This window comes from Drosophila subobscura, chromosome U (assembly GCF_008121235.1).
Source record: "Drosophila subobscura isolate 14011-0131.10 chromosome U, UCBerk_Dsub_1.0, whole genome shotgun sequence".
In the NCBI taxonomy this organism is placed as follows: domain Eukaryota; kingdom Metazoa; phylum Arthropoda; class Insecta; order Diptera; family Drosophilidae; genus Drosophila; species Drosophila subobscura.
In genome coordinates this window covers 2,210,127-2,224,146 of record NC_048534.1, presented here as the reverse complement: position 1 = coordinate 2,224,146, position 14,020 = coordinate 2,210,127, and the positions used below count along the sequence as shown (strand labels likewise).

The following is a 14,020-nucleotide window of genomic DNA, read 5'->3' as shown; positions in this document are numbered from 1 at the left end:
CGTTGGGATGTTCTCCGGGCCATGTCATGTGTAGGCCTTGATTTGTTTTTACTCTTACTAATTTCCATTATTTTCTGCCATAGGAATCACATCACGACTTTGGATGGCAATTGGGAGGCCCAGCAAGACACACTTCGTTCGCTGCATCTAGCGGACAACGACATCACCGAGGTGTCACCAAATGGCGGCGGATCATTGGAGATCATCTCCCCAAATGATAACAGCTCACATCCCTCGAGCTTGGCTGCGGTGCAGACCAGTCAGGAGGCAGGCAATTCAGTGTATCAGCCATCGCCCAGCTCCGGAGATCGTTCAGCCTTGGGTCAACCTTTTGAGCAGCTGCAGAAGTTGCTATGGCTAGACCTGTCCAACAATAGAATCTATCACGTCTCGGGCAACTATCTGCCGCGATCACTGGTGACGATGGACTTGTCCAGCAACCTGCTGACCATCTTCCCCCAGCAGCTCTTTGAGCAATTGCCTGGTCTGAGGATCGTGAGTCTGAGGGATAATCTCCTGAAGAGTGTTCAGTGGAAGGAGCTGCAAGTGCGGCCGTTACGCATGCACTTGGAACGCCTAGATCTGGGGCAGAACTGCATTGAGAGCCTCGAGTCGGACTACTTTCAACATAACTTTTCAGATGTGCATTTGAGGGCGCTCAATCTGGAGCAGAACTTTGTAACGCAGCTGCCAGCGGCACTGTTCAAGGCCACGGGAATCGCCCACCTGGTGCTGGCCTTCAATGCGATTAGTCGAGTGCATGCGTCTGCCTTCGAGGGCCTGACTGATACCCTGGAATACCTGGACTTGGAGCGGAACCGACTGACCACAGTGCCCGTGGCCATATCATCGCTTCACCGCCTCAAGTACCTCTATCTGACGTCCAATGAAATCAATCAGTTGGTAAATTTGCCATCCTACACCGACAATTTGCGAGTCCTCAGCCTTAGTGGCAACAACTTCAGCATGATCCCCATTCTGGGGCTGAAAAACTACACACAGCTCTCCTATCTGAACATGGGTTACAACTCCATCATGGACATACCCGAGGGCATCTTTGCCGTCGATTCGTGGGGCAGTAATCTGCAGACAATACTCCTGCGGAACAATAAGATCACGCATCTGCATCTGGGATCGTTTGCGGGTCTGGATCAGATACAGGAGATTAGTTTGAGTTTCAACGACATCACCATTCATCATCCACTGGTATTTGAGAATGTCTCGAGATCCCTGAAGATACTGGAGCTCTCGTTTGCCGTCTTCCCGGCGAGAAGTCTGGAGAGTTTCGATCCACTGGACGCTTTGCTGCCTCTGTCGCAGCTGATTTGGCTGGGACTAGACAACAATAACCTGAAGAGCATCTCGAACGAGTCCTTTGCGCAAATGCGGGAGCTAAGCTACATAAATCTGAGCTTCAATCAGCTGAAGGTCCTGCCACGAGGTCTCTTTATGCCCGATGTCCACAGCCATCTGGTGGAGATAGAACTGTCCTACAATGGCCTGGAGCACCTGGAGTCGCAGACCTTCCACAATCTGGGCGATCTTCAGACGCTGAATCTGCAGTCGAATCGCCTGAGGACGATTGCGCGACACGCCTTCCACAACCTGGAGTTCCTACGTTACATAGATCTGTCCCACAATCGGCTGGTCAACGTATCCCATGCGGCCTTCACAGTCCTGCCGAATCTGGCCGCTCTGGATCTGATGCACAATCAGCTGTGTTCCTTGTCGCTGAAGTCCTTCCACTACGTGTCAAATACGACGACTCCGCTACGCCTCAATGTCAGCCACAACCACATCTCCAGCTTCGACGATGAACTGAGCAGCTACATGTACATCTACCAGCTGGACATCAGCCACAATCACGTGGCCAAGTCGGATAGCTTCATGAACCTGGCCAACACCCTGAGACTCCTCAATCTGGCCCACAACTCGTTGGGCGCGCTGCAGAGTCATGCTTTTGGCGACCTCGAATTCCTGGAGATTCTTAATCTCTCCAACAATAACCTCACCTCCCTGAGGCGTCGCAGCTTTCAGGGTTTGAACAGCCTGCAGGACCTTGACCTGAGTCACAACCAACTGGACCAACTGCAGGTGGAGCAGTTCTCCAATCTGAGGAAGCTGCGGATTCTGAAAATCAGCTCTAACCGTCTGAGAGCTCTGCCCCGCGAGGTATTTATGAACACACGCCTGGAGTTCCTCGATATAGCCGACAATCAGTTGAGTGTGTGGCCCGTGCCGGCCTTCACGGACATTGGCTTCACCCTCAGGTCCATACAGATGTCACGAAACAATCTGGAGTACCTGGATGCCTCGATGTTCATCAATTCGCAGTTCCTGTATGACATCAGTCTGGCCCGAAATCGCATCACCATCCTGCCGGACAACACCTTCAGCTTCCTGAACAATCTCACCAATCTGGATCTATCGCAAAACCCGCTGGTCACGACCAATTTGCGCGAGGTGTTTGTTCACACGCCGCGCCTTCGAAAGCTGAGCCTGCATCACATGGGGCTGTATGTGCTGCCGCCGCTGAAGCTGCCGCTGCTCTCGTACCTGGACGTTAGTGGCAACTACTTGCAGGAGCTGTCGCCGCTGGGCTCGATGCGGCACCTGCGGCACGTCAATGTGTCCCACAATAAACTCATCAATGCCAGTTGTGCCGTAGAGCATCTACCGCCCTCGGTGAGGGTGCTCGACCTCGCTCAAAATCCCCTGCGACGCATTACGCTGCACGATCTGGTAAGCCTGCGGCACCTGGCGGAGCTGAACATCCTCGACGTGAAGGTGTCCAATCCACAGGCCTTCTCTAAGCTGCGCTCGCTTCGGAAACTCCATGCCAGCTCCCATGCGAATCTGGGCGAGATTGTGGCCAGAATTCCAGGACTCCAGCAGCTGAAAGTGCACTGCCTGGAGCCCAACATTGGGGCTCAGTTCTTCGCCAAATTGGCCAACAACACAAAACTGCGGCTCGTCGAGCTGTACGGCATCAATGTCCAGACCATATCGCCCGAAGTCTTTAAGGGCCTCGCCCGCAATCAACGAATGCAAGTGAAGATATCCCACACACGCATCTCCGACCTACCACCGGGGATTTTTTACACGCTGCGCGAAGTGCCGCATCTCTCCATCGACATATCGCACAATCGCATCAATGCTCTGGCCGCCGATAGTTTCTATCCGAACAAGAGCTACTGGGATGCCGTGGGCACTCGCAGCATCATGGGCGGCCTCATCACCTCGCACAATCCGCTGGAATGCGAGTGCGGATTGGTCTGGTTCGGGCACTGGCTGCGACGATGGTTGCGTGAATCGGCCCAGATCAAGGTCATCCAGAAGGATGACCTAAAGCGCATGGTTCAGGTGAGTGCGGTTATTGATTTCATCCTATTATACCATACACTCTCTCTGCCTCCTTTTCTTAATGGATATCTTGATTTTGTTATTGGGACAAAGTTACCCCTATCGATGGCCGACATGCGCGTAAGCTTTTGCATGTCTTTTTTGGAATACTCATGCGTCTATTGCGTGCAAAATATTTTTGCAAAGTGGAGTTCTGTAATCACTTTGCAAAAATATACAAAACATTTATCAGATCAAAGAAAACTTTTGTTATACATTCACATTTCAGGAATATTCTGTTTCTCAACTTCAATAACATTGTAACCTCTCTTGCCTTTAGCGCGCCCGTTCCAACACATGCCATGATCCTACATCGGGTCATCATCTGCCCATCCTGGAGATCTTTCCCGAGGATCTGCTGTGCCAGGCGAGTGCTTTGAGTAGCTCCGGCCAGCGACTGTTTCTGCTATCCTTCGCCATGTCCCTTCTGCTGCCCATCATGACGACGATGACCCTTTGATGTTGGCTTTAGTTGGCGGCCAAGTAAGTTGTTGTGTGGTAGACGGAGAGCGCAACTCTGAAGTAACAGAACTAACCATTGATTGTATGATATGTAGATACTAAATATATATACACTAACTCTAATCGGTAGCTACGATTTTTTGGTATTTAACAATAAACATACGGATAATAACGATACTAAATAATTGAAAAACAAGCAAATCGGTTCATGTCCACTCGTAATTGATAAGTCATATGGGCAATAAAGTCGTATATCCATACATCCATATAGGGATGTATTTTTGCCGCTTCGATCCAGACCAACTTTTTATGAAAGATATGGGGCTTAGAAAGTGTTTGATGATATGTACATTTTTTTTCTATATGCGGGTATCCAGCACCGCGGAAAAAAAATTCCTGTCAAACATAATAAAAAAAAAAACTGAACCAGAAATTTTTCATTTGTCTTTTCGTTTGTTGAGTAACCAGCAACGTAAACGAAAAACTCAGATTCGTATCGATATATCGTTACGAAGTGCGTGTGTGGACTGAGAAAATCTGGTGCACAGGCCAAAATATATACTTTACAATTATTCCGGGGGCTAAGAGTGAAAAATGGAAGAAACAACTTTGCGCAAAAAATTTAAAAGTTTATTTAGTTGTGTAAAAAAAAAGAAGCGCTACCTCTAAAAAATGCGTTAAAAAAGCATGCCAGATTTTAAATATTTAAAAAAAAAAAGTTCTGACATAGAAAACAAAAATTATCATCAAACCCTTTCTAAGCCCCATACCTTTTCGAAAAAGTTGGTCTGGATCGAAGTGGAAAAATCGTGTCGAGTAGTGTTATCACAAGAAAAATAAAACTTATCCTCCTGCGAGAATATCTCCCCGCCCAGTGCACGACGACTGTGTCTTGGCCAGCATGAATGGTAATTAATGCAGTTGATTAAACACATACACCAGCGAATATATGATGATTCCTACACACAGAACAGACACATCTATAGAATAATTAATCAACACTTTTGCATTTACATTGATCCGAACTAGTTGTTAATAATAGTTAAAAAAAACTATTTTTAAGGAAGAAAAAACAGAAAACGAATTCTAGTTAAAAATAGTTGCATATAATTTACAATTTATGTAGTCAAGGCCAATAAGTACATTTATACGAGTATATACATATGTACGTGATATATAAGAATTGAGGCAAACATATATCTATGGCGATACATATGGGCAATTATTGGATAGCAATTATTGGATAGCAATTAATAATTGTTTTTTAAACCCTACCGTAGAGAACATTGCACAGAACTAACAGCAGAACTAGAACTACAAGTTTTTGGCTACTTTTGCGGGCCGGCAATTTTAAACAAACACAAAGATGCAGACATCATACATACATACATACATACATATATATAAGTACATATCATTTTTGGGCAAAGGATAACCAAAGGAGTTAGGATATGTTCAAATTAAATAGTTATCAAAAAAATAGTGAAAAGCATAATCGTGTCGCACACAGAAACAGACACCACGACACACAACACTAACTCCCAAAAAATTCAAAGCGATGAGAAATAAATAACAATTTATACGAGAAGGTACGTGTGAGATGCTTCTTACGCGTCACAACTTTTATACCCGGTACTCAGTACTACATCTGTACCTCATCGGTTTTTTTTTGTTTTCAAATTTTACATTGAAACAAACTTGATTCAGTGTGATATTACACTAGTTTTCACATGAACTTTGGTGATTCCGGCTATTATAGTCTCTGAAAACGAGGCGTCAAAGAAGACGGACGGACAGACAGACATATAGTGAGACAGTCATATACAGACTCGGCTCTTTATGCTGATTGAGAATATATGTACTTTGTGGGGTCGCAAAGGTTTCATTCTCTGCGTTACATACATCCACTCTTCACCACAAAAAAAATATATAAAGAGTAAATACTCTTCGAGTACCGGGTACCGCGGTAGAGGTATATTATGGAGGGTTTTCCCGACGTTTTTATGCGTTTCATTTTTTACGTTGCGTTTATTTCGAGCGAGTATTCCCCTCGTTTTTTTTTTTCTTTGGTTACACAATGACAATCGTGATACTAATTGTAGTTGTTTACACGACGACGATGCAAAATGCACAAGTATAATAATAACAATAATAATATTAATGATATTAAATAAATAAATTATTGAGTGGTAATTGAAAATCCGGCAAGAAAACACAGACACCGACAGGCACAGACCCACACACAAAAAGCTGCTGGTAATTAATTATTTTTTCTAGCTGAAATTTCTTTCAAAAAATTAAAACAATAAAAGACATTAGAGTTTCTATAAAAAAATATTGTACATACATACATATATACGAGTACCATATAGCAAATGGAATGGAATTTTCATTATGTTTATTCATTCAATTTTTCGTTATTTTATTATGTTGTTTCAATTAATCTGCAGCAGCTATAAAATACACAAAACATAAAATAAAAGTAAAAAAACAGGAGAATGCAAATTAAAGTAGTAAAAACTGAATACTGCAAGTGAATATCGAATACTGAATGAAAAACTGAATATGAAATAAATATAAACAAAAAAATGCTAGAAATATGAACCCTTTGTGTTTCAAGTTAATGGGAATTGTTTATGGCTGTGGTTAATGGTTATGGTATCGGTCGCGTTTTGCTCACTGAACATTTCACCCACATGTAACCCAGAGTACTTGTTTTCCATCCCCTTCATATCAGGGGAGACCCCCCACAGAGATTAGCCCTCCCTCCCGCCAATAAGGATTACGACTGCTCCGACCACGTCGCTCCTGCAGCTGTTGACCCTTTTACACATTTTAGTGTGAAACTTCACTCCGGGCGAAATAAGTTGCCGCAAATTATGGGAGGAGGACGATGTTGCCTGAGGTGTTACGCGGCGGCACTACCCTAAAACTACCCTAGCGCTGTCTTAAAACCATAGAAAGAAATCACGGAACCAGGAAAGGAGCAGGTAAGCCTCATCCACGTACGCGTACATACATATATGTACATATGTTTACCGAGTGTGGCAGGAGCACGAGCGAGGCAAAGGATTGGAACTGTAGAACCCCGGACCAGACCAGGCCATAATTGGATTATCGGCGTCCAAAGTGTTGCAATGAAGGCATTCCTTTGGCTACTAGATCCTGTGTGTTCTGACTGTGCTCCCTGACCCACTGCCAACAGCCCTTGCAGCTGGCATTCTGCCTTCCTGCCTGCGAGCCAGCTTCTGCAATCGGCGGATACTCTTTGTCCCGGAATTGATTGGTAAGTGAGTTGAAACAATTTAAAGTTTCGCTGATGGGCTTGTGGCAGCACGGGGAGTAAGTGAGTGGAATGCACTCAAAAATTCATATATTAAAAGTTGAACTTCTGTGTGAAAAAGCAATTAAACATTTTATAGACAACTCTTAAATTTTCCTTTAACTTGTAGAACGTGACTGCTAAAAATGATAATACAAATTTGGTGCCCCTGCGAATCTTCATTTTCGAAATTCCCGTCCCAACATCTACATATGTACGTATGTATGCACATAAATAATCAAAACTCTGAAGTCCCTTTGAGGGTATTTCCAGACTCGTCAAGTCCGGATTCCACTTTTTTTTTCAGTCCTTTCTTGTGTCTGTTAGCCTTGCTCTTACGGCTTTCTTTTTTTTTTCCTTTTTTTTCCCGGTGCTTGAAGAGTAAATAGGGTATATTGTATTTGAGGTCGGTGCCATGTGCTTGATCAGCATCAGTCTATGTCTGTCTGTCCGTCCGTGCCAAAGTCTTAATGAGCGCCTGCATATCAGAGAGTATAAAAGCTACAGCAACCAAATTTTTCATCGACACTGTTACAAGTATATTTAAAAATTTTGCACGCCCTAACAAGAAAATCTTCTACATCACCAAATTAGAAGATAAAAGGAAAACTAGATAACAGATGTTGAAAAATTCAAAATGAAATCTGAAAAATCATGAGTTTATATACATACATACATATTTATTTATGTGTAACACTTAGGTTGCTGAGTACCGGGTATAAAAGTTGTGACGCGTACGAAACGTCTCACAAACGTCCCTACTCGTTTTTTTTAGGGGAAACCGTTCAGCGCTTTTAAGGCTTTTCTCATCTCCCACTCGCGTCAGGAGTAGTGTGTGGTCGCGAGACTTTTGTATGTGTGAGATGTGTGTGTGGTTGTTGCAGAGTCTCTTTATGGTGCACGGACGGAAAGACTCTCTTTCAACCCGTTGCCGGAGATTGCATGTCGATGCGACTTAATTGCATTTCAGACAGCGCTGCCAACGAGCTGTTTGCCCATGTTTGCACCAAAACACGCCGTTCTCCATGAGCATTTCTCCGCACGGCTTTCTCTGCGAGGATATCCCCTGCCTCTTAAAATAGCCTTTCTCCGTGTGCATTTATTTTCTAGACTTTCTCCGTTTTGCCCCGTGTTCAGCGGAAGGAAGCGGAGCTTAGTACGAGTTGTCGGTGAGGGAGACTTCCATTGAGACTGCCACTGGTGCTTTTTTGTTGCCGTAGCCTTACCCCTAATACATATCGGTATTGTTTTAGCCACATCTCAGTCCCAGAACGCGAAAGGAATGAACATCTTGAGAGGGGAGCTCCATTAAGAGTTTCTGAAATTTAATAGCCACCAAGGAACCAGCACCAAACGAGAAGGGACGTGTGAGACGCCTCTTACGCGTCACAACTTTTATACCCGGCACTCAGTACTACATCTGCACCTTAGCGGTTATTTGTCAAATTTCTTTTCTTCATCTGTCATCAACATCAACAACACTGCTCACGCCAACACGCTCCTTTAGCTCGCCACCCTCCCCTATAGACACACACTGCAGAGTCGCGGCAGAGGCAGAGGCAGAGACGTGTCAGGGGCAGAGGCCATAAACAGCGCGAAGCAGAGTGTAAATGAGAGAATGTGAAAAACACAAATATAAGGTGCGGGACGGGGTGGGTTTGGCCACTGCAAATTAATTTCTTCATTGTGGATATAATAATGATCCAATCGTATCCCAATTTGGTGATCTGATAGATATGGTCATTCCCTACGGAATGACGTTTTTAGTTTTCTTTTATCTTCCAAATTGTTTGGGAGGTGTTCGCACAAATACAATATACCCTATTTACTCTTCGAGTACCGGGTATAAAAACCCGAGTGTAGCTAAATGTTAAGTTTAGCTACATGGCGCACCGTGGCCACATGTATTTACTGGCCGGATAACTCTGGCAGAGGCGGGGAGTTTTCCGGAGGGGTTGGTGGGTGGATTAAGCGGAGTGTATGCACTTGGCTGTCAAAGCTGGCGACGAGCAGGTAAATCCAAGTCCACCCAATTTGCCTGTCACTTACCGCCGCCACTCGCCATTACTAATGCAGATATGCCAACTATCGCGGAATGTGGTTTGCGTTCTGGTTGGTGGGAGGGAGGGTAGTAACGTCAAAAACCGCCGACAAATCTGCTGCACGGACAACAACTCCACAACTTCCCCCCCGCTGCCACTCCGCCCGTACTGGCCAAAGGAGTCATGGAAGGGAGGACCAGGCCAGATCGATGGACAGGAAAAAAGCCGGAGTAGAACAGGTTGGACGGATCTGGACGGACAGTATGGAACGGGACGGAAGGCGGCCTCCCGTCGAGCCAGTGGGAAAACTAACAGAGAGCTTATTTTAACGAAGTTACAACAACTTTTGCAATACAAACAGTAATGCCAGGGCAGATTCACACTCGGCACAACGGCAATAGCACAGAACACAGAAACAGCTACAGCTACAGCAACAGCCACGCTTGCCCTGCACCCAGAGCTTCTACTGAAAGTATGCAACTACATTTGAAATTGGATAAAAAAATACAAGAATTTCTAGCGAAACGGAGATGCTCTTTTGCCACAAAATTTAGGGAAGGAGTTCCTTGCAGCGATGATCTTTGATGGAAGATAAAGATGTGCTGGATACGTGGATACGTAAAATCTGTTTTTTTTCAAGCTTTTTTTCAGAGGTAGCGTCTCTTCATAGATTTTGATAAACAATACCTTAAACGACGCCCAATTAATGCACCTGTACATAATTAAGTAGATATCACAATATATACTTTTTTCGACTTTTCCCGAGTTTTTAAAATCAAAATATATACAAAAAAAGCCCAATATCTTTCATTAAAGTGGGTTTGGTTCCTTGAGGAAAAAACGTGTGGGGTAGTGTTATCTGAACCTAAAAAAAAACTATGCCCAGAGAAATAGGATTCAGCAAATCAAACCTACGTATGTTGCTAGTCATTTGAGATCCGTTAGAGCATCGGCTGGTGGTAAGGGAAGGGAGCCAAACGGTTTGTTTCACTGCCACAGAGGTGGCAAGTACTATGCCTTTGGAATGGGAATAGGATGGAAGTACTACTGCGCCCATCGGAGTGAAGTGGAGCTGTGCACCACTAGAAACTTTACGACTTTCTCGTAACTTTGCCGTGGGGAGCAGATTAGTTGATTTTCACATACCGACATGTAATACATGTGTGTGTGTGTGTGTGTGCTTGCAGACCGAACCACACCGAAGAGTAAAACGAATCCTTTTAACCAAGTGATATGTACTAAACAATTGTTCACTGCTGCAGTTTTGATACTCTCAAGCTGAGGGCATAGCGACTTTAAAGTGATGTTGGGACAGCCATGTAAATGAAGCTATAAAAAGTATATATGTACATATGTATGTATGTACATATGTATAGACCACACCCAGTTAATAAAGTTGAATTTAAAATCGTATTTGAGAAGAACCATTTCCTCTTGTTTAAAGTAGTCACGCAAATTAATCCCGATTGATGCCTCTTTCTGGCTTTATATACAATTTCTAGCTAGCGTATTTAATCTCTCTGTGGTATACAAATTAATAGATACAAATGTGTCCATGCTATCTGTATCGTTAATTTTTGTATGGCTTGCGCTTGGTTTTTAAGTAACTAATTTAAATCTATCAAACACACTTCATTTAAAAGTAAGCTAATACAAATATATGTTGCATTGCCATGTAAATTGCTAATTTCATAGCTGGCAACGCAATATATATTCTCCATTTCGGGCGCGGCTTCATCGATGAAATGCAGAGCTTCTAACAGCCGATCTTGATGTTTTATATACATATGTACATATGTACATACATTCGGGATCGAAACAATGAGATCCCCAGAACAACGACCATATTGTCCACGGTGCCCAAACAACATTATTTGATAAAGAAAACTCAAATACATTTTTATAATAAGTTCAGGCTTTTGACAAAGGAGTTACAAATATCCACAGCGGAAATTCATTATCAAAAATTTGGACTCTCGAAATATCGCTAGAAATCTATTGTGGTTTTTGCAAAATTCCAAACAACATATAACAAAATCTATGTGCAAGCGGGTTTCAGGGATCGATGATTTTTACTTCAGCTTAGAGTATAACTCACAATGAACCATCCTCAACGCCATCCATTTCCGATTACGGTTATTTCGGCTAAGCAAATCAAAACTAAATCATAAACGATTAGCTCGCTGGTCGAATACTCTGATTAAAACAAATAGACAAGCAGGAGACGAAGGTGGACTGGTGGGGGAGGGGGCTGGTGGGATGTTTACCCTCAATGGGGCCCTCGAGGGCTCTGGCTCAAATCAGTTGGCAAATGCACACATGACTGAGCAATGCAGATGCGGCAAGGACAGTGGGTAAGTGAAGAGTGGAAAGCAGAGAGCCCCTCTCTGTGCGGTTCAAAGAGATGAAAGAGAGGACGCATTGGATGTGAATGTTGATGATGGTGGTACTCTCGATGTGGCCATGGATGGGGGCACCTGGTCAGAGCTGGCGCCGGCTCCTTGCAGAGGCTTCTCGACCAGAGAGCAATGATTTGATTGATGAGTGAAAATTCCCACAGTTGATTTGATGAAACGTCGTTTAAAGTGGATTTTAAATCACTATTTTAACTCAACGGCTTGTTCAATATGTTGAGAGAATTATTATAAAGCAAAGGGCTGGGAGCTTGTTTGTTTTTGTAAAGTAAAGTAAAGACTTAATTATTGTACTTGAAACTCCTTTAAGTTTCCCATATCTTGTTGTATATCGTTATCTCTGTCTAGTACTTGCATAGCTATTACTTTTAGAATATCCGCAACATATATACCCTCCCAAATCCAAATGTTATGTTCGCTGCCATGTGATCTATCGCTAATCACTGTATTCCAATCGATATTTGAGCTGCTTCTCAGTTTACAGGACCGTGAGCATTCATCGATGCCCTTTGCTTAGTTTAATTTCAGAACTAATCAAGTACGGGCACATATACGCATATGCCACGGCAGTGCAAGTGCCTCCCTTTGCCAAACCATTCCATTCCGCTCCTCTACACTTCAATAACGTTGCGGCCGTTGCATTTTCGTGAAGCCGTTCCTCAGCTACGAGTGTAGATATTGTGCGATGGTAACGGCAACACCAACAGAAAACGGCAATAGCATGGACTACTCCGAGTCTGATTCCTTGCTCCTGATTCATATGTAGTGTCAGAGCAGAGCAGAGCTAAATCCGGAGCAGAAGCAGGAGCGGGTCCTGTCCCACCGCCAACTCCCCCCAATTATTCATCCTTAGAGTGGTGGGACACACCCACCAAATGACCAACTAGATAGAGCCAGCTGCTCATTGAAATAGAATCTAATCGGCTTTTGATTTTACAAGTCCTTTTCACAAAGTTTGTCGGTGGCTGCCGCTTTTCGTATCGCATCGTATCGATGTGTGTATCACTGTATACATACATATGTATGTGTGCATGTGTATCCAGTACCTGTAGATGGATGGATGGAGCGACACCAGCTAGAACCGGTCTGCCAGAGTGTCTGACGCTGGCTGGGCTACCTCCCTCCCTCCAATTCTCTTCCTGCGAACTTGGTTGCCATTTTGCACTCGGCATAAGTATGCAATATCCGTTTCCGTTCGTTACGTTTGTTACCAAGGCTCGAACTTGACTCAACTGGGCGGGCGCCCCAGACGAATATAGATTTTAGGAAGATGGGGTAGGGGTAGCAATGGAGTATCACGCTACAGGGAGTTGCTAGAGTGGAGTGTCTGTCGTTCCAGTGGCATCTACCTTTGACTTGGCAGGTGCCAACAAACCAACAAACGAGAGAAACGACGCTTATTGTAATAAGCATGAGTCAGAGTGCAATTTCTATAGAATCTTTTCGAGCAACAAAAGTACGCAAATACACAGAGCAACGCGAGGGTTTCTGGAAGTGTTCTCGAAGAGTTATTGATGAGAGAGTGCAGAAAAGTGTGAAAGGAAAGTTGGTTTTATATATAAACGTATTTCTTTAGATTTGTTTTGGAGTTAGGTGAAAAATTGTGGTTGGCAGAGAGAAGAAACTCCAAGCCAATTGAAGTAGCTTTTATTTCCTGCAACCTAATGCCGTTATTAACACACCCCCGTAATACACTCGTCCATCATCCACCACGAGCAGGAGCCCTGGGTCAGAAAACTGGCAATAGTTTTACCATCATCCTTCATCCTTGAAGTTCACACATGAAGTCTTTGTGTTCTCAACATAATTTTCAAAGCCATTTGCGACTTAAGTGTGGAAGATGAGTTTTTTTTATATTTCCTGCGACTTTTTTTTTTGGTTTTGATAGCCCCAGTGCAACAAATTATTTCCATTTCCGTAGGAAAGTCGAATTCTTACTTTGGTGGCTCATCTCTCTCTCATCCACGTACACATACATCCATACATTAAGCCTTTTTTGGCCTATGGCACCAAATAATGTCCAGGAAGTGATAATATCAAGCTCTCGAGTGCACTCCAAATGCAGCCCTGCCAAAGTCGGACCACTCTTCCAATCCCCTCCCCCTCGCTGTATCCTGCCTTTTCCTCTATGCTCCCCCTTCCATTTTCCTCCCTCCTCTAAGTACTTTCCTCGCTGTGCATTCAATTGGAAGCTCTAAAGCTCTGAGCGGGAGCGGGGGAAAGGTAAGGAAGAGTAGCTGTGTGTGTCTCTGTGGTGTTTGAGCCTTTGCTGCTTTTAAGCAGCTTCGTCGTCGCTTTATCGTACATCAGACATTTTATTATGCCACGCCCCCAAACCCCCCGACCGGCCTGTGTCCTCCCAGAATCCCGCCGTGGCT

The 14,020-nt window shown here is 44.1% G+C and overlaps 1 protein-coding gene across 2 annotated transcripts in view; it reads left to right on the top strand.

The window, feature by feature from the left end:
• Window positions 1-4,695, top strand: part of LOC117900703 (chaoptin) — a 72,658-nt gene extending 67,963 nt beyond the window's left edge. Inside the window, exons 4-5 of one of the 2 annotated variants that reach the window (XM_034811156.1) lie at window positions 84-3,363; window positions 3,683-4,695. In XM_034811156.1, the coding sequence (XP_034667047.1) occupies window positions 84-3,363; window positions 3,683-3,862 (3,460 nt within the window). In that variant the 3' untranslated portion in view covers window positions 3,863-4,695. The remainder of the gene's footprint in view (window positions 1-83; window positions 3,364-3,682) is intronic. The other variant, XM_034811157.1, reaches the window with a different exon arrangement.
• The last annotated feature ends 9,325 nt before the right edge of the window (window positions 4,696-14,020 follow it).